The sequence below is a fragment of the Haliotis rubra genome, unplaced genomic scaffold (genome assembly GCF_003918875.1).
Source record: "Haliotis rubra isolate DU_JTF1 unplaced genomic scaffold, ASM391887v1 Scf11, whole genome shotgun sequence".
In the NCBI taxonomy this organism is placed as follows: domain Eukaryota; kingdom Metazoa; phylum Mollusca; class Gastropoda; order Lepetellida; family Haliotidae; genus Haliotis; species Haliotis rubra.
Genome location: NW_025765003.1, coordinates 363,067 through 383,722, shown reverse-complemented (window position 1 = coordinate 383,722; position 20,656 = coordinate 363,067). Strand labels below are relative to the sequence as shown.

Below are 20,656 nucleotides of genomic sequence, written 5' to 3'. Positions count from 1 at the left end.
ATACGTATCATATCGCAAGTAAAATATCGCGATATATATCTTATTGTGACATAGTGTATCGTCTCAGCCCTAGTCTAAAAGCCTTCCAAGTATGGATGCATGCAGGGGTTTTTTACCTTGATTCACAAACACGGGGGTCGCGGGGACCCCAAATTATTAGTTATAAGGGTCCTTGCAGGCAATATGAGGGTCCTGTGAAGTAACGGTGTAGAGAACTGTATGTTTTGATAATTTCTTTAGAGCCTAGAATGAATCATTGATCATGTGGATTGGTGAATGAAATGATGCACGTAACAGCTCTGAAAGAAACAACCAAACACTCAGCAAAGGGAGTGAGTGAGTGAGGGAGTTTAGTTTTACGCCGCACTCAGCAATATTCCAGCTATATGGTGGCGGTCTATAAATAATCGAGCCTGGACCAGACAATCCAGTGATCAACAGCATGAGCATCTATCTGCACAATTGGGAACCGATGACATGTGTCAACCAAGTCAGCGAGCCTGACCACCCGATCCCGTTAGTCGCCTCTTACGACAAGCATTGTCGCCTTTTGTGGCACACTCAGCAAAGTAATAGTCAATCAATAATGTTGTGCATCCTTCAGTCCTTTCTCTACATTGGCAAACTGTAAAACCCTGCATGCATGTCAATGACCATTGTGATCATTAAAACAGGGTTAAGAAAATCTGAGATGAGAAGAAAATGTTTTCAAACATTTTAAAGGCAATTCTTGGACATGATCCGCATTACCTTTGATTTGAACGACAAATCACTGATATCTAAAAACAAAAAAAACAAACACAAAAGAAGAAACAACTGATTTGAATGATGCATGTCACCAACCACTTAGAAAGTTTTACTTGGTCTGCACATGAGTCGGCTTGTTTCATGTGAACACAAAACTGAAAACAGACTGCATATTAAACCTTGAAGTCCATGTTTGATGGCTTTCCACGAAAGTACAGCATAAAACAAATCCTCGCACTTGCTACCATGTTCTACTCATGAATGATACTGCCTATTCACTCTCGCACATGCACAGATACAAAATACAAACTTGTGTTATTTCAACTAAACATCTTAGACAAGAAACCCATGACCCAAACACTGAGAAAAACCCATTAGTACTTCAACATGATCAGTGGAATACACACAAACACATGGTACTGAAATTCTAAAAGCAAAACAATGATACTCCACAGGTAAAGGAAGCACTAGCAGTGACAACTCCAGATCATCAACAATTAAATATTATGAATATTATACAAGGTCATGAGAGATGAGAAAAAGGAGATCTTGAAATTTGCATAAGTGCACAAATTATTGAACTGTATAAAGAATTTACACCAAAACACTTAAAATTTAACAATGTCAATAACATAGGCACAAGACACAAAGTTGTACCATTTCTGGCACCAAGGACTCGTGGCCTGGCATTATCAGATACAGGGTACATTGATACTATGTACATACCACACAGTGACTAAAACAGGTTCTATGCCCTGATGAAATAACCGTATCAGGATGATTTGGGACCTACCCTGTGAACTAAATGTTATGAGTGAGTGAGTTTGGTTTTACGTCGCATTTAGTAATATTCCAGCAAAATCACGGCAAGGGACACCATAAATGTTATGAGAACATTATTGCAAAACAAATGTGCATTGTGCACTATTAATTCTTCATATGACTAGAAACTGAAAAACATAATTCTTATTCATAGTCTTGTGCATGACAATATTAGTGTGTAAGAAATATTGGGCACGTATAAACTTTTTGTTGGTTCTGAAAAATATAGTCGGGCATCATATCACCCACAGCTACAAGCCTATTCTTTTTTTGCAGTTTTCTAACAAAAACACAAAACAGTAACTTCTTTAGCCATCAAGATAAATCTTGATTTTGTACAGATGAATCAAACAAGGAACCTTCTAAGTACCTATTTTTCACTTTCAGATAGGTCATACTTCAGAATTGTAAAAATATACAAATCATGGCCACACTCAGCTGCAGGTAAGAAACATTTACATGAGAACCACCATCAGCACAAGCTGTAAAAGGCTTCAGGATCAGACCCTCCACCAGCGGGAAAACAGGGTAGGCAGTATCTTTGGTTAACTGAGAGTTTGAGGGTTTTCCTAAAGCCTTTTACTGCAGCAGTGCAAAGGTAGTACTGAAACACTGCTCAACACAACAGTTTGTTTCCAACAAGCATCTGCAGGACGTCTTTGTGTTGTAGGATCTGGAAATACCTCAACTAATGGACACAGCAGACAGGTCACTTACAGGTTTCAGACTGGATGTGACATCAATGATAATGCTGTGAGTTAGGTACCTGTTTACCTGATCATGGATTTAGTTCCAACCACCCAAAATTAAATATTAAACAACATATATTTATACTTTTACATGTGTATATTTTTCATATTTATCCTTAAATTCATTTAAAAAACATGTTTATTAAACTATATTTCCATTAAGTTTTGTATTTCAACCACATGCTCTAGGTTTGTGCGTCAAAAAACAAAAATATATTTATTCATTTTGACAAATGTAATTTCAGTAGGAATCACATATAATTTCACACATAAATCAACAAACAGAAAAATGTGTCCATTAGATGAGGTGAGTATTTTCCCCCAAACAAGCACAGAATAGATATCAGTAGCAACAAGATCAGCCATGGTCCTGAGTTTTGACTATTTTACTTGGCGGGTTATCTCCCTTCAGCAGTGTGTCCCCAGCAGATCTCTTGCCCCCTGGAGCATGTCGAACCAGTCCTTGGCTCACCTCCAGGGTGCGTTGTATAATGTCTGAGTGTGACCTCATGTGAACGTTAAGTTGTGCCTTGTTGATAGTTTCAAAACCACACTGACAGCATTTAAATACCACCCAGCAGACAGGTTGGCGGCCATCAGGTCCCATAGAGTTATTTAATCTCCCTTCGAGTATTTTCTTTTCTGAGATGAGAATCTTTTCCAACATGTCGGGGTCGCTGGTGTTGCTGCTGTCAATACGACAGTCATAGTCAATGGCGGCATTGATGACATCGTTGGTGAACTCGTAGCTGTAGTTTCTGTCGCTGGCATGCCTCCACATGTGAGACTTGAGTGAGGGCAAATGGTGGCAGACATAGCCACAGAGATTACACTTGTACTGTTCCAGGGGCTGCTGAACATACCGCTGGTCGTTGATGTGACGCTTCATGTGAGATTTCAAACTCCTACTAGACACCGCAGTAAAGTCACACATCTCACATTTCAGAGTTTTAGTTTCTTCATGGATGCGAGCATGATCTGTAAAAACAGCTACACTTGTGGTAGTGAATTCACACTGAGAACATTTGAGATTTTCCTTCTTGGGGAAGAAATCCTTTGGAACTTCATAGTCCGAATCAGTGGCATCCGAATCTTCAATGCTTTCAGGCTGATCTTTGTAACATAGTTCCTGCTTGTGAGAGCGCAATTCCAGCTTGGTAACAAACAGTTTGTTACAAAGGTCACATTTGTGGTAATACTGATCAGCATGGAAGCGTAGATGGTTCCTGTAAGCCATTGGGTCATTAGTTTCAAAGTCACACATGTGACAGATCAACGGGTCCTTGTCACTGTGAGCTCTCATGTGGGCTCTTAACTGACTCTTGTAGTTGAAGGTGGAGGGGCATAGTTTGCATGGATAGGTACGCATCTTACAGTGACGAATCATATGATCCTGCAGAGACTCACTGGAACCTGCAATGAAGTCACACAGGGAACATTCAAAGGGCTTCTTGGACTTGTGAAGACGCATATGTAATCGGATCAGAAGTGTTCTCGAGTTGCTGTAATGACAAAGCTTACATCTGTATTTAGTTTCTCCATCTTCCTCAATCTTCTCCATGTTCTCAATAGGGTCAACATTGAGTTCATCTTCATTTGATTCCCTCCTACTCCTGCGTCTTGATTGACGTCTGCCTGGCAAGTTCTTAGCAGCTTCATCAGTTTCGCTCTCAGACTTTGACCGTTCTCTCAGCTGTTCAATGACAGCAAGGAGAGAGGAACAAATGCCTGTTTTAGGTTTTGCAGACTCGCTGGACAAATCTTCTGAAACAACTTCATCATCAGATTCTGTGTCACTATCAACCTCAGATGAATCGTTACTTGGCTTCACAATATTTTCTTCCTCACCAGCTTGAAGAGCACACACTGGGTTGCGGTTGGGACCCTTCTTCAGCAAGGACAAAAGTGTGACAGCTTCTTCACTGTGCTTTTTAGCCCTGGTTAAAGGTCCCTTTGAAACACTTTCTTCTTTAACAGTCATCTTCTCCAACTGGGATAACTTTTTGGCTTGAACTGCTTCCAACCTCTCTTTGGCTTTATCCTTTTCAACCTTAGCAGCGTGTCGCGTGCGAGCTCTTGTTACCATAGAAGGAGAATTGTTCTGACTTACTGGAACAGTTTCAGGTGACCCTGCAGGATCTGTCCATTCATCATGCTGGCACTGTTCCGCCACACGAGGACTGTTCTGTTGACTCTTCATGCCAGTAAATCCAGAAGCAGAGGGAACTGAGTCAACTGATTCAACTACCACACTAACCTCCTCCGTCTTCGACTCTTCGACCTCTTTATCGAAACAGATCCTCTTGGCTACTTGCAGTATATTTGTATCATCTCTCTGAATGGGTTTCTCTGGGCCAAGCTTTGCACCAGCTGAAGGAGATTCAGAAGACTCTTTACTCAGTGTTGATGGTGAACCTTGTTCACTGGATGGAGATTTACTCTTGGCTAAGATAGAGGGTTTGGGCAATTTGGATGATGCTTTGGAAGGACTAGTGTTTTTTGATCCAGCTAATGTCACACCTGCGATAACCAGTCTTCTTTCTGGACTGTTAGATGTTTCAACTAGATTCAACTCTGAAGTAGTGACAGTTTCTTCATTTCCAACATGTGCAATTGGAACAGATTCTTTCATCTGTGGTACTTTGCTTGATGAAGGGATGTTTATTACAGAAGTAGTTTTCTGAGGAGTCTCTCTAACTAAGGCCAGTGTTTTACCATCAATGGTTTGCATCTGGCAAATTGCAGTTCCTCCTGCAACTGTCTTAGGAGCAATGTCAGTTTTAACAAGTTTGATATTCGTGATAGTGTTGTCACTGACAGATCTAAAAACATGGGTAACCGGTGCAGCAGTCTGAGCTGGGGTCTGTTGAGATTCTGTAGTAGTCTTCTGTACAGTGAAGTCACCAAGAGGAGTTGAGACATTCCCATCTTCCTGAGTCTCTGCATCTTCAGTACCTCCAGAAGATGACTGGGGAGGTACTTTTGGTGTTGGTATGTCATCATACATACTGAGAGGACCATTCTGAAACATGGGGTAGTCAATGGCCTGGTTTCCAGAGTGTTTCCAGATATGAGCTTTGATTGTTCGCTGATACTCACAAGTGTAGCCACAGATGATGCACTTGAATCGACCTGTGGATGGGTCATGTGTGAAAGGGGTATTCTCAGAGTTCTTGCATGTATTTTCTTTCGTTACTGGAGCAACCAGAAATGTCTGATCCGCCTTCAGTTCTGCAGGTGGCTGTGGCTGCTGCTGAGGTGGTTGTTGTTGTTGTTGTTGCTGCTGCTGCTGTTGTTGTGGCTTTTCTTGGTCCACTTTCACAGATGGCTTCACTCTGTGAGTCAGCATGTGTTTGATAAACACTGTTGCTTCCTTGTGGACAAAGCTGCATTCTGTACACTTGTAAGCTGCATTGTCTGGGAGGGTAGCTTCAATGACTCGTATCTCTTTAGGAGCAGATTGGCCAATCTTTGATGTTTTTTCAACTAGTTTTGCAACATCAGGCTTCTTTTCTACCTGTGCCTCAGTCTTGATGTGTGACCACATGTGTGTCTTCATGGTGTCTGCATCTGGAGCAGTAAATCCACATTCAGTGCACTTGATCATGACATGCTTGCCCTGCTCCGCTTTAGGAGCTGTTCCCGGAGGTAGCGGAGGTCTTGCTTGGGTTCTTGGAGGTTGAGTTGTTGAGGGCAAAGAAGAAACTGACTTTTCGGAGTGAAGTGGTTTCAATATATGAGTGTCAGCATGCGAGGCGAGCTTGTTAATATCTGCTGTTACAAAGGAGCATTCACTACACTTGAACACCTTGTCATGAGACTGGATGTGTTTCACAATCAGACTTTGATCGCCTGCAACAAAGTCGCAAAGTTCACAAGCATAGATTCTGTCAGTATTGTGGGTATCCTTGAGATGTTTTTCAAAAGAATCTTGATCAGCCAAATACACTGAACACAAACTACACTTAATCAATTTCTGGGTTGTGTGTAGTTTGATATGATTTGTGAGATGCCCTTTTTTCCTGAATGAGGCATTGCAATGTTCACATTCATAAGGTCTCTCATTGGTATGGACGACTAAATGCTCACGTAATGAGTGACTACGTTTCCCAGCATAATCGCAAAATGGACACTTGTATGGACGTTCAGGATTATGAACCAGGTCAATGTGCTGCTTCAGGTAGTGCTTATTGTGGCTGGAGTAATCACACTCATCACACTTATGGACAGCATCAGATAAATGAGCCTGTCCTGGACTTGATGATGGTGGAACTGTCCCAACATGTTCAATGATCACACAGGGTATAGCATCCTTATCAAGGTTATCTGTGTTTAAGGGAGATGATGCTACAATAGTTATAACAGGAGCAGATCTAGATGGTACTGTGTTGTCCTTGACAACAAGGCTTTCAGATCCATGGGTGGCAACGGTTTCCATTCTGGTCACAGGTACAAGAGACACTGGACAACCTTCAGACATGATGGATTCCTAAAGATCAGTGACAACATGAGATCATGTCGAGAAGATTCTAGATTCAGATCTAAGTCTATCCGTTCTCTCAGAGAGGAGTTACATCATGGATCCTGCACTATCCATAGACAACAGTGGACAGTCATGTTCCAGGACATCTTACCATAATTGGAAAATCTGAAACAAAGAAAATAATCAGCTCTGAAATCATCTTCTAAAGGAAATATACAACCATTGCAAAACATTTATACGCAAAGGCTATGCAACGGGGCCTACCACTTCAGGTTTCAACCTGTTTTAACCTTCAACTGACTGACTGAGTTTTGGTTTTACGCCGCTTTTAGCAATATTCCAGCAACATCACGGCGGGGGACACCAGAAATGGGCTTCACACATTGTACCCATGTGGGGATTCGAACCCGGGTCTTCGGCGTGACGAGCCAACGCTTTAACCACTAGGCTACCCCACCGCCCCTTTAACCTTCAAACACAATGCCATTACATTGTTATAACATTGGTTGGTTTGTTGTTTGATGCCACACTCAGCAATATTCCAGCTATATAGCAGCATTCTGTAAATAATCTAGTCTGGACCAGACAATCCAGTGATCAGCATCGTGAGGTAAGCATCAATCGATGCAACTGGGATACGATGACATATGCCAACCAAGTAAGCCAGCCTGACCGCCCAATCCCATTAGTCGCCTCTTACACGACAAGCATGGGTTACTGAAGACCAATTCTAACCCGGATCTTCACGGGTGCCATTGTTATAGGGAAAGCAACAAGACTCATCAGAAGATGACATATCCCCCCGGCCCCCACATATTTGAAAGAACAAATCATTTGACAGTTACTTAAAGTCCAGCTTGTTTTTACACTAAGTGCAAATCGTTTCCATGGAAATGATGAAAAACATAAATGACAAAAATCTGCAAATAGCAAAAGGCACCACTTCAAGATCTGCCTCACATAGCTGCCAAGTTTTACTGAAAGACAATAAGAAGTTTTTGAAACGAAACCCACCCCTCCCTTTTGAGACTAAGTCTAAATCGTTTCCATGGAAACCTAGAAAAATAAAAAAGACAAAAATCTGCAAATAGCAAAAGGCACCACTTTGGCATCTGCCTCACATATCTGCCAAGTTCTGCTGAAAGATATTAAGAAGTTTTTGAGTTGTGCTCCGGAAACGAAACCTACCCCTCGCGTTTGGGACTAAGTCCGAATCGTTTCCATGGAAACAGGGAAAAATAAAAATGCCAAAAATCTGCAAATAGCAAAAGGCACCACTTAAGGTTCTGTTTGATATATCTACCAAGTCTTGTTGAAAAATATCGAACAGTTTTTGAGTTATGCTCCGAAAACGAAGCCCATCCTTCTTTAAGACTAAGTCAAAACGTTTCCATGGAAACAGAGAAAAATAAAAATGACAATAATCTGTAAATGGCAAAAGCCACCACCTTAGGTTATGTTTGACATATCTACCAATTTTTGTTGAAAAATATCAAACGGTCTTTGAGTTATGCCCCAGTAACAAAATGATTACGGACGGACGAGGCGACGACTATATCCCCCCGCATTACATGCCATGGGGATAAATATCAAATGATGGTAGTCCTCACTGGCTAGAAGCATCTGAGGGATATAAGACTGATCCAGTTTTGCTCAAATTTGAAGTGAACAGAAAAAAAGACATATTTAATAGTTTTATTCTGTTCTAAAACAATTAGCTACAAACACCAAGAACTAGTGAAATAAGTTTTTTGAAAAAAAAAACAAATAATTTATTGACTGCTGTCTTGTCGTGTCATATTAAGTTTTCATAGACTGGAAAGAAGTAGTACTTCAGGAATAAGTTCCTGCCATTTTGTTGAGACTGACTCAATTCTCAGGTGACAGCCATACATGGATGTAAACTCATGTGTCTCGAATTTCATGGCTGGGTACACAAAAGTTACTTTAAGGGGTTGGGAAAGTACCAACCCAAAACACAGACCCATAGTATGAATCATCTCTGACCCAAGCCACTACCTAACATCTAAGATACCGGGTACATTGTATTACTACTTTTACTTCATTACCTCTTGTAACAAGAGTCATCAGAAGATGACATATCCCCCCTGCCCCCACATATTTGAAAGAACAAATCTGACAGTCCAAATCGTTTCGATGGAAATCATGAGAAATATAAATGTCAAAAATCTGTAAATAGCAAAAGGCACCATTTCAAAATTTGCCTGATATATCTGCCAAGTTCTGTTGAAAGATATTGAACGCTTTTCAAGTTGTGCACTGGAAATGAAGCCCACCCCTCCCTTTTGGGACTAAGTCCTAATCGTTTCCATGGAAACCGGGGAAAATAAAATGCCAAAAATCTGCAAATAGCAAAAGGCACCACTTAAAGAACCACTAAACTTTGTTTTTTGTTACTCTTTTAACCATTACATATGAAAGATTTGTGGTTAGTCTTATGCGGAACACCAAATTTATTCTTTAAAAACTTGTGGTTAATTAATACCGAGCGATTAAAAGTGGCCAAAAAGTCGCCTGCTTCCCTCTCGCCCGCCAACGAAACCAGACAGGTTACGTAACTCTGTCGCTAGAGCACTGCAGGGACGTCATATGAGGAACGATTTTCAGTTAGTTGTATAGAAAGTGTGTAGCACGCTCATCATTTTGATGATTTCTCGACATGAACGACGACATGCCGAATCGTTGCTTTGTCATCAATTGCTCCTAGGGGTCAGGTGATGGTGTCACCATGCACAGATTTCCACAGGACCCGCAGTTAGGTGCTAAATGGGTTATGTTTGTGAGTCGCGGCGGCGTTGTGGAATCCTGAAACGATATCTTACTTGTGTTCAGATCGCTTCACGGAAGTTAAAGAATCAAAACTACTTACTAGTTATAGTAAAATATGTATATGATTGATGACCATAAAGATTTTCCATAACACAACTTGTAACATAACGATTTCTTCCTCGAAGCGAGGTTGTGGTCGAGTAACAATAATATTGTAAGTAGTATTATATTGACACCCACCTCGCTTCCACGAGAGAAATTGTTATGTTATCACGCTATGTCATGCAAAATCCTATTGGCCATCAATAAAATACATATTTTACTACCAGTAGAAAGTAGTTTTGATTTTGTAACTTCGGTGAAAATAAACCTAAATAGCATTTATCCACAGACTGGCGGATGTTCCCGACAGAGGCGCCGCCATTTTGAAAATCGTAAAGTCTGTTAGAATTAATGAGATTATAGTTTGTTTTCATCAAGTTAGAAAATCAAAACTACTTTCTACTCGTAGTTAAATATGTATTGGAATCATAACCAAAAGGATTTTGCATGACACAACTTATAACATAACGATTTCTTCCACGGAAGCGAGGTGGGGGTCGAAGTCACAATACTGCGTGATAAATTTCTTGCTACATTCACATGGTTAATGTCCACTCACCAGTATGTAGATACTAGTCAATGTGCGTCTTTATATTTGGTCTTATAATCCTAATTAGTTTATTATCATACTTTTATGCATTTTGAAACTAAATAAAAAGCTGACGATCTGCTGATACTTATAGTGAATTTATAACAGAACTGTAATATCTAGACATTTTATAGTTTGCCAATGTGAATCATAATTCGCACACACACACCCTAGTGTATGTTGTCTGTCTCATTACACTTCACGGCAAAAACAATGATTCTGTTGAATGCTACGACAAATGAATAAAAACAAAATGCAAATATTAAAATTAAAACAGATTAAAGTTATAGGAACAATATCAGGCCATTACCTTGTTTGAGGAATGTATCCATCAATATCCACAAAACTGTTCCAAATGATGTGTCTTTTAACAGTTTAATATACGAAAAAGTGATAAATCTTTTCAGGTATTGGTGTATAGCATCATTGGTCACCCAAGATAGCACACCTGGCAACTAATTGCATAATGTCCGCCTTTCATTAAAAACAGTAATTTAGTTAGCCAATAATGGGCAATCAATCAATGTATTGCCGGTTAATCCTTTGAAAGAAGGACGTTGTTTTTACGCAGACAGCAACACGGCAGAGTGTATTCAGTATAGATTAGTAAATCTACATACATAAACACTACCTTTTGACAATTCCGCTGTGTAAGATAAAAGTAATTAATCAATCAGCGTGTTATCGGTTGAATGTTGAATATTTACTCCAGACACAAGAAAAGCCAAATGGGAACCTTTGTCGGGTAATCTAAGTGTGTTACCACTAATTATACCTGTTATAAATTCATTAACTGACCATCAAGTGAATGATGACAAATAACATGTGTAGGTTTATACCACCTAACACGGGTTACAACAAGGGAGTATTAATTGCTGTATTGCATGTGAAAACTTATGGGCCGACACTGTTTTGAGAATACAAACAGAATTTTACATGACATGATTAAATATCGAGGTAAAAAACACAGAAATGGGATCAATTTGGATCAGTCATTATACAAATAGGGCCTAACGACACCAATCAATTGTGACAGAAGCGTCTATGAAAACAAGTTGTAACTCGGAAACTAGGCAAAGCAGGAGACAAAATTAAATGCCAGTAGATTGTGAGAACATATAGCTTTCATTTTCCGCAACAGTTGTCACGATTTCAGGTTTATACAAGCCTGTAAACAAGATAATTTAACCCCTAAAATGTAGATGAATTCTGCATCGGCCCTCAAAGCTATTCCTCATATGACGTCACAGAGTCGCGCCGCTCTGATTGGTTGAAATTTCGTTCGCGGGTGAGAATTGTGCACTGTTGTCAAAAAGGTCGATTTAAGTCAATTAAAGGTCGAAATGAGTAGTTTTAATGACGGGGTTTCATTTATAACGATGCCAGTTAGTGATTTATGTATTTTTACCCCCTAGGGTTTATGTGACCTTTAAGGTTCTGTTTGATATATCTAGCAAGTTTTGTTGAAAAATATTGAACGGTTCTTGAGTTATGCTCCAGAAACGAAGCCCACCCCTCCCTTTTGGGACTAAGTCCGAATCGTTTCCATGGAAACCGAGAAAAATAAAAATTACAAAAATCTGTAAAAAACAAAAGGCACCACCTTAGGTTCTGTTTGATATATCTACCAACTTTTGTTTCTGAGTTATGCTCTGGATTACGGACGGACAGACGGACTCGGCGTCGATTATATCCCCCCGCATTACATGCCGGGGGGATAAAAACAACAACCCAAAAATAAAATAAGTCAAAGATATTCCCTTTCAGACACTTGTTTAACAAACAAAATTATATTATTTTATTATTTTGAAAGGACATGATGCTAAAAATTGGATCTGATATAAAGAGAAAATAGTTTTGAATATGTCACTGGAAACATTTTTGGGTGGACATTAGGGTTTTGAGGGATGAAAATGTAAAAACACTGATGTATTTATTAGTGTTTTTATGTATTTATTATCGTCGAAGCTGTTCCGATCTGTAGCCATGTGTAAGAATCAAATGGAAACATAATTGATTATAACTACAAGGCAACCTAATATTAAGCATCAGCCAACAGTCCATCAATTATTTTTTCCATGTTCCATGATTTATCAAATTAACTGACAAAATATTGTGACAAATTAAACTGTTGCGAAAACTAAAGAACATCTGTCAAGACAAGATTTGTCTTTAGAAACCCTGATTGATCAACTGACTTTTTAAAGTTTTACTCACCAGTCAGTGAATTAACTCATAATTTATATTGATATCAGCCAGTCAGGGTACCAGCAATGACAGAACCCATCTTCTAACCATGTTTACAAATGAATTGAAAATGTATACTGAACCACAAAAGAAATGTCCCACTGATAGGAGTTTCTTAAAGCACACACTTTAATTCACTCTAATTAACAATCAAATAGGAGGACTGAGTTCAAACTTGACAATTATGGTTAACACATTTTCGGGAATCACATTTAGAGTTCACACAAACAATTAACCAAAAATGGTACCATTAAGATACCCCAAAGTCAGTACCATGTGTGGCCTCTATGGTCATCGATGAAATCGTTACATCGTCTGTACATGGAATGAATTAGCCGGTCAATGAAGGCCATAGGCACATGGGTCAATACTCTGCGAAATGCCTGATCGAGTCCAGCCGCAGTTGTCGGCCTTGGTTGGTGGCATTCAGTCTTCTTTGAATTTCGTCCCAAAGGTGTTCTACTGGACTTAAATTCGGACTGAGTGCAGGCAATTGTAGGGTTTGGATGCCATGTTGTCTTGGGAAGTCCAATGTTGCTCTGGCAGTGTGGGCACGACCGTTGTCTTGCTGGAAGATGTGATTTCTATAACGTCCAAAATGTGGTACAACGTGGGGTCTTGTGATTTAATCCATATAGCGAGCAGCTGTCTTGTCATTTCCTCATCCTGGAGCAAGATTCTGGAACACCACGGTGTCAACTAACTGTTCAGACCGATTGCACCCAACACTATGATGCTTGGACCACCCGAGAGTCTCTTTCAACAATACACTCATTGGAAAACATTTCACCACGCCCTCGCCATACTCTCACTCTGCCATCAACTGTCGAAACACAATATCGGCTTTCATGAGATAACAGCACAGTTCTCCATTGTCAATAACCTAAATTTCGATGCTGAGTTGCCCATTTTGGTCGGTTTGGGTGGTTATGAGCGGTGGGGACAGGACTACGATAACATTTGTGACAGCAGAGATTTCTTACGCGCAAACGTTGACGCACTGTATCGGCACTGATGGGTCTGTTTTGAGTCAGAAATGGTCTTACGTGCTGCTCTGGGGAAGCGATCCTGCAGATGGTTGCGCACAGCCTGTCATTCTTGACGTTGTAATGTTACTGAAGGTCGCCCACTGCGTTGACGGTCTTGAATGCTCTTAGTGACCTGATACCACTCCTGCTGTCCTATCATGAACATTAAAATGATTGGCTACCCTCTGTGCAGTCTGGAAAACTTGCAATCGTCCCACGACTTGGTTCCTCTGATCTCTCGTAAGACGTGGCATGGTGGTTGTGTCAAAACAAAAATGATTTCAGGCGAGCTTGGAACCCGCTTTCATTAGTAGTGTTGTCACGACATGCACATGCATTTTCATTTTCACGAATGTCATACGGAACCTTTCGATATGCGTTTTCATCAGAAAACACACTGATGTTGGTAATAACTGTCAATTTGGATTGAAAAACATGTCAAGAAAACGGTACAAACATAATAAAAACACCACCTTGCAAGAACAAAATTTTGCATTGGGTTTTGCAAAGCAACGTTTCTTTTGTGGTTCAGTATATAACATGCATGCTCTTAATAATACATGGAGTTTAGTGTTTAAAAAGTAAATACATCAATTCCATTTTGACCAGAGAAAAATGATGCCACACACTGAAACACAATCAGAGCACTATTTGAAAGAGATGTCTGTTCAGTAAATTTCAAATCTTATCAGCGATTCTGATCTACATACTCCCTACATATTTCATTTGATTAATTCAGTGACATCGACATCTTAATATTATTAATATTAGTGATTGTGAACTACATATTCCCTACAGAATTGATCAGCTTTAAATAATTGTCCTTTTGATGACAGTGTTGCAGAAGTTGGATGAAAAATACTTCTTGAACTGTGTGTTTGAGAACTTGGAGCCACTCTTCATATACTGGCAAGACCTGAATATATGTCCATAATTATTGACATCGCCTTGGGCATTTATAGCCTAGCAACAAAGGCAGACGTGTGCATTTATAGGCACACAGCATCTCACACGGTACTTTAAGGAAATATATCAGAATCAACGCGACGTCATCTAACTAGGTTGAAACTGACGACCCTTCACAAATGTTCCAGCTTCAGAAACTGAGAGATTATCGCTGTTTATCAAATTATTCCATCTTTCAGTTCAGCCGGTCAGTGTTTGCCTAACTCAGACTTGGAACGCAAACGCTACGAATTGGGATTGCGTTTGGCACGGAGTTGCTGAGACAAAAATATTGGACATAGCATGCACACGCTCATGTCAATAGTTGCAATTTTTCGATTTCACGAAATGCATGTCCATCTGTGGCAGATGAGCACATGGCATCTATTTGTCAAGAACCGCGCGTTTTCGAGAGCCTGAACTTGACAGTTCTTGGGCTCCCGTCAAAACATGTACAATCATGACGAAACAAGTTTCAATTGATCAAAAACTGAGTAAATCGAAATTGTATGTGGTCTGGGTCTTTTGTAAGCTCATATAAACAAACAGTACTCACCATCTTTGACATTTTCTGAAATTTTCGGATTTGCTCCATTCGGTCAAGATGGCGATAAAGAATGTCACGTGATCAACTTTGTACGCCAGAGAAAGTCACGTGGTTTGAAATATGATCGATTTAAAAGAAACATAAAAAGTGTGAATCAATGTTACATATATATTTATCTTTCTAGTACTTAGCAACAAATGCAATATCAAGAACATCATTCTTACTCAAATAAAGATAACTGATTTGTTGGCAGTGTTTCAAATAATTGTTTCCCAACAGCATATATTGTATCGAGCATTTGTACTTCGGTCTTGAGGTGACAAAAGGTATTATTCATTTCATAGTCCATGTGATATAGAGGTAAGAGGACTGAAGTCAGGTAAAACTGCAGACATGTTTCCAACCCTGTTTACATCACGTTCACTCAGGTCAGTCAGATATGAGGAGAACAAAATAAGCTCGAGCTCAAACATAACAACCTTTCTAACTCAGAGAGAAACAAATAGCAGAAATCTGATTTCTTCATTTAGGCGTTTGCATTGAAGGCAGTGCTGGGCCGGACGTAGTCTGTCTCACAGTCCCTGATCCACATTAATTTCCCTACTGCCAAGCTCTCTCTCTGCAGTGCTAAAGCCCTAAATAAAGCAAGTCTAGATTTCCTCAGGTTCAGGATCTCTGGTCTCCCTAGGGCTCCTTTTCAATATAAATGGGCTTGTTTGTTACTATCAAAATTATATATATTCAGAGACTAAGCATTAGTCTAGGCTGTACGGAATACAATATGGTTCAGCTGGCGTGAGACTATATGTCCAGTTTTAGCCTGTCCCACAGCCCCTGAACCCCAGCATCTCCCCTCCGCCCAGCTCTATCTGCATGCTAAAGACCCAAACGAAGCAAATCGAAACTTTCTGCAGGTTCACCGAGACTCCTTTTCAAATCTAAACTTTTCAGCTTAATTAGATTTAGTTGGTTCTATCCAAATTATATCATTTATATTGATACAAAGTGTTAGACTAATCCAGATATCAGTGACTTTATTTTCAGTGAGGTTGAGAGGAAGTGAAATGGTGTGCGTGTTACTGATTGCACCAATCCGGGTTATGATGTCTATTAGTCTTTCATGTAAACATTAGGGGCGACGGGGTAGCCTAGTGGTTACAGCGTTAGTTTGTCACGCCGAAGACCCGGGTTCGAGTCCCCACATGGGTACAATGTGTGGTGTCCCCTGCCGTGATATTGCTGGAATATTGCTAAAAGCGGCGTTATTGGGTGCTGTGACATTGCAGTTCCGGTTTTCCAAGCTGTATATATCGTCTTCGAGGTTACGGAAGGTGTGTGGTGACGAATCCGTGTGCTACCGGCGTGATATTGCTGTAATAACACCAAAATGAGTCCCCCAGACCGGTGAAATTGTATTGCGCCATGTAGTGTTTAATGTTATAACTTAATAAAATGTCTACAATAATATGGCATTTTCCAAATAGTAGCAACTACATAAACACATAAATAGGTTTCTGTAAGTTCGTCAAAATGGTGTGCAGTTTGTCAAATTAGATTTGAATGAAGTTACAAATAACGAAGACAATATTTACGTTTTATATGTTTTGTTTTATGACTTATTTGTGGACACATATTTTGAGACGATCTGCAAAATACTGACCCGATAAATCACTAGCTGTGATTATTCCGACATACTTAACCTCGTGTTGTGGGGTCAAATATATATTGCTACAGGATGCATGTGACTAGCCTTGTGTGTCATCATTTTCGTGGATTAATCGATTACATGTCCAAAAATGAAGAGCCAGTTTGGTAGTCATTTAAACATCCAACTCTTGGTGTCCAACAGAGGCCTTGGTTCTCGTTATGTTGTAGCAAGTCGCCACGAAAATAGTTTGTTGTTGCTGAGGACGGAAGAGCACTTGCCACGTTTCGTGAACATTGATACGATTTGCAGGGTGGACACATCAAAATGCCGGAGAAATTAACGTCTGTTGTTGCAAAGTTTTATGACGAATATATCCAGTCAACACCCAAAAGACTTAAAATTGTAGATGCTTACCTAGTGTACGTGTTCTTGACGGGAGTATTCCAGTTCGGATATTGTTGTTTGGTGGGAACCTTCCCATTCAACTCATTTCTCTCTGGATTTATTTCAACAGTTGGTTCATTTGTTTTGGGAGGTAAGTATTGATTACTTTTTTTTTGCACTAATATGCCATTGATGTTATCCTGATAATACTGGGTCATGATGCTGTTGGCCTATCATTCTCATAGCTTAAGAATATTATAGCTTGGCTTATTTGCCGGTTATGGACACACACCGGTTTCACAGAAAGCATGGTACGTTTAGCGTGTTTTGGGGACACTATTCCCGCATGGAATGGTTTTATTGGGTTATGAAAGATAATTTGCACAATTCATCTTGTGCAAACTCCTACCAGAAGACTTCGTACATTTGATTACTGGACCACGTTACAGCCTCTATTTCTGGAGGTAAAGAGAAGAACCAATCAGAGTTCTCCACTTAGGAGGCATGGAAGTGATGTGTAAAACAGTGCTATTTTATGTCTTAACTTGACCTGTCTATAACCATGTCAACATTTTCTTCTGATTTATCGGTTACATCTAAAACTCTCTCTTACCGTCACTTTATCATTTTAAAAATGTACAGGAGAAGACTTATTAATTTGGTCCGACTTTAGGTAAGACTTCTGATCGTATCCCCCTTAATTTTAACGATTAGGAAAAATTCTTTGAGAGGCATTTTCAAAAGTTGGATATGTCTTTCAGTATGTTCAGATACAGTTCAAGAAACATGTTAAAACTCATCCTTATCAGATGAGAAATATATATATTCAAGTGATATGATTTGACTAAAATGAAATTTAAGGGGGATACAGGCAGAAGTCTTTCCGAAAGATGAAAGAAAACAAGCACTTCCATATTATAAAGTCAGACTAAATGTCAGTCTGGGTCCACATGAATAATTTGTTGGCATGTTTCTAATTTTTTTTTGGAACACGCAAAAAGTATTTTGTATGACTTAAAAATCATAAAATGTGAAACATTCATAACAGTCCATGTTGCTAGATGTTGATCATGTTGTGAAGTGTAGTTTCAGCAACCCATGCTTGTCTTAAGAGGCGACTTAAAGGATCGGGTGGTCAGGCTCACTGACTTGGTTGACACATGTCATAGTATCCCAATGCCGTAGATCGATGCTCATGCTGTTGATCACTGGATTGCCTTGTCCAGTCTCGATTACTTGAAGACCTCACTCTTATAGCTGCAATATTGCTGAGTGTTGCATGAAACAACAAACAAAACCTATTCAATCCTCAATGTTCTGTGTGTACTAGTTCTTTAACAGTGTCAGCTTGATACCTAGTGCTTATATGTACAACTCTTTGAAAGATTGTTTTTTGTTTAATTTCAGTGTGTCTAAGGCTTCAGGTGAATCCCCAGAATAAAAACGACTTTGTCGGAATCAGCCCTGAAAGAGCCTTTGCTGACTTTGTATTTGCTCACGTCATTCTACACTTAGTCGTTATAAACTTTCTGGGGTAAGTGCTATTTTTGCTTTACTCGTATTGTTTACACGAAGGAAGATATATATGAATGTAGTCAGTGTTCCAATTTAGCAACTTGTCTAGAGCTAGTTAAACTAGGGCTAACTTCACCTCAGCAGTTTTCTTTGCAGAGATTGACACAGTACACTATGTAGTCAAAGTGATGTCATATTAGTATTTATCACTACTAATGACTCCCATTCTACTGCTGGTCTTAAGAGGCAATGATTTGGATGGAATGAACTTGTTTATGATATGGTGTAAATGATGTTTCTTTTAAGTGATACATTATCTTACATTTCAGTTGATGGACAGCAGACACTGGTGGCAAGATTGAGGCCGTCACAAGGGGAGGGTGGGGACCAGGGGGGTATTCATGCATATACAACACAATCATCAATAAATGTTAATTTAACAGTACAAATTTGTATGTTATGTTTATGTTCGTGATGCAGAAACCGGTGGAATCATGAGAGCATGATCTCATGAGGTCAAGGATAGACCAAAGTCAAGGACACTCAAAGGTCAAGGATATATCAAAGTCATGGAGACAAAGGTCAAGGATATACTGAAGTTATGAACATACCAAGGTCAAGGATACAAAATAGGATACGATTTACAGTGTAGTGGTTTTTAGCTAATTATTTCAGTTTCTGAAACAATTTGTATTGATCCAAGAAGTGTATTGTTGAGTTTGATCGTGTGGGCCTAAGGCAAATTGAATCATGGACCGGCTCTGCTGGGTGATTGGCTGATGCAGGTTGTGATGCTCTTTTACCGATGGGTATTCTCATGCTTGAAGTGAGAGCAGGCTAAAGCAGGCATACAAACTGTTTCTAGGCAGAATCGTTCCAGGGACCCTGAAACAGCTTGATGACTTGGCTGATCATGTGACATTCTGTAGACTGGAAAAAACCCAGCTGCACATGAGGTGAGGTGAAATTGGGTTTAACGTCGCGCTGGAGAATATTTCGCTCATATGACGACGTGCATGTGTGTGTATGTGTAGGTGCGGCTGCTTGTACTAGCCCAGACTGAAGCTGTTTTTATAGTGCTAGCCCACTGAGATACCATGCCGCAGTGAAGCATGAATACCCCACTCAGACACATTATACTAACTCCGAACCGACCAGTCCTTGTTGTACCCATTAATGCCAAGCGCCAGGCAGGGACCAACAAGTACCATATTTTAACGTCTTTTGGTATGACGCGGTCGGGGATCGAATCGCGACCTTCCGCTCTCAGGGCGGACGCTCTAACCACTACACCACGGAGGCGGTCAGCTGTACATGAAGTTGGTGCAACCTTTTGGTCAATGGTTGTATTGATTGGCTGACTGCTGCAGTAGGTAACAATGCTGCAGAGGTACAGATAAACTCTGTATCTGCGTAAATTACGCAAATATTTATGTGAAAACTCAGTTCATATTAAGTCTATTGCGTACCGGTACGCTTCAATTTTTGTAAATACTCAATAAATGTGATCTTACACGCGTACACACAAAATGTCAAATCTCAGCTTGTGTACAGGTGGACAGAAAATAACTGCAGTACATTGAGAGGTTCTATTTCAGGACATGAACTTGACAACTTGCAGTCTTTCTTATCGTTTCTCATATTACAGATCAAATATGAATAACACTAACATTTAAACTTTGTCATATGTTTAACACATATTTATATATCAGGCATGTAATTATTTTCAAAATACTACATTTGTATTTTCATTGAAAACGCTGTAAAACATTCAGAAATCAAAATATTGAAACTACCTGAATTCAAAAAGTCTTCCTAAGATCTGCACATTTAGGACGTCAATTTGCATACGAAACTGTAATATGAATCGCTGTAAGAAACTTGTTTCACTGTATGGAGCTTGACTTGATGTACATAATTTATCATTGAATCCTTTTGGCTGTCAAAATGTCAAAGAGAAGAATTACAGATCTTTTCATTGACCCACATTTTCCAAAGGTAGGGGCCGACTAGACCCTTCCAAGGAAATCCTGGCTGCAGCACTGTGTATCTGCTTTGAT

General features: G+C 39.7%; 2 protein-coding genes across 2 annotated transcripts; one reads left to right on the top strand and one right to left on the bottom strand.

Moving 5' to 3' along the window:
* Positions 1–632: 632 nt before the first annotated feature.
* On the bottom strand, positions 633–15,127 carry LOC124284114. Its single transcript, XM_046720177.1, has 2 exons — positions 15,059–15,127; positions 633–6,966 (listed from the first exon to the last, which is right to left on the bottom strand). The coding sequence occupies exon 2, from the start codon at positions 6,796–6,798 to the stop codon at positions 2,677–2,679; it is 4,122 nt and encodes a 1,373-aa protein (XP_046576133.1). The 5' UTR covers positions 6,799–6,966; positions 15,059–15,127; the 3' UTR covers positions 633–2,676.
* A 1,811-nt stretch (positions 15,128–16,938) lies between these two features.
* LOC124285602 (dolichyl-diphosphooligosaccharide--protein glycosyltransferase subunit DAD1-like) lies at positions 16,939–19,041 on the top strand. Its single transcript, XM_046721866.1, has 3 exons — positions 16,939–17,232; positions 18,489–18,615; positions 18,926–19,041. The coding sequence occupies exons 1-3, from the start codon at positions 17,022–17,024 to the stop codon at positions 18,927–18,929; spliced, it is 342 nt and encodes a 113-aa protein (XP_046577822.1). The 5' UTR covers positions 16,939–17,021; the 3' UTR covers positions 18,930–19,041.
* The last annotated feature ends 1,615 nt before the right edge of the window (positions 19,042–20,656 follow it).

Excerpts from the sequence above, each read along its gene's own strand:
- LOC124284114 (XM_046720177.1), bottom strand. The coding sequence starts at position 6,798 with ATGTCTGAAGGTTGTCCAGTGTCTCTTGTACCTGTGACCAGAATGGAA.
- LOC124285602 (XM_046721866.1), top strand. The coding sequence starts at position 17,022 with ATGCCGGAGAAATTAACGTCTGTTGTTGCAAAGTTTTATGACGAATAT. Across the intron at positions 17,233-18,488 it reads TGGTTCATTTGTTTTGGGAG|TGTGTCTAAGGCTTCAGGTG; the intron begins GTAAGTATTGAT and ends GTTTAATTTCAG.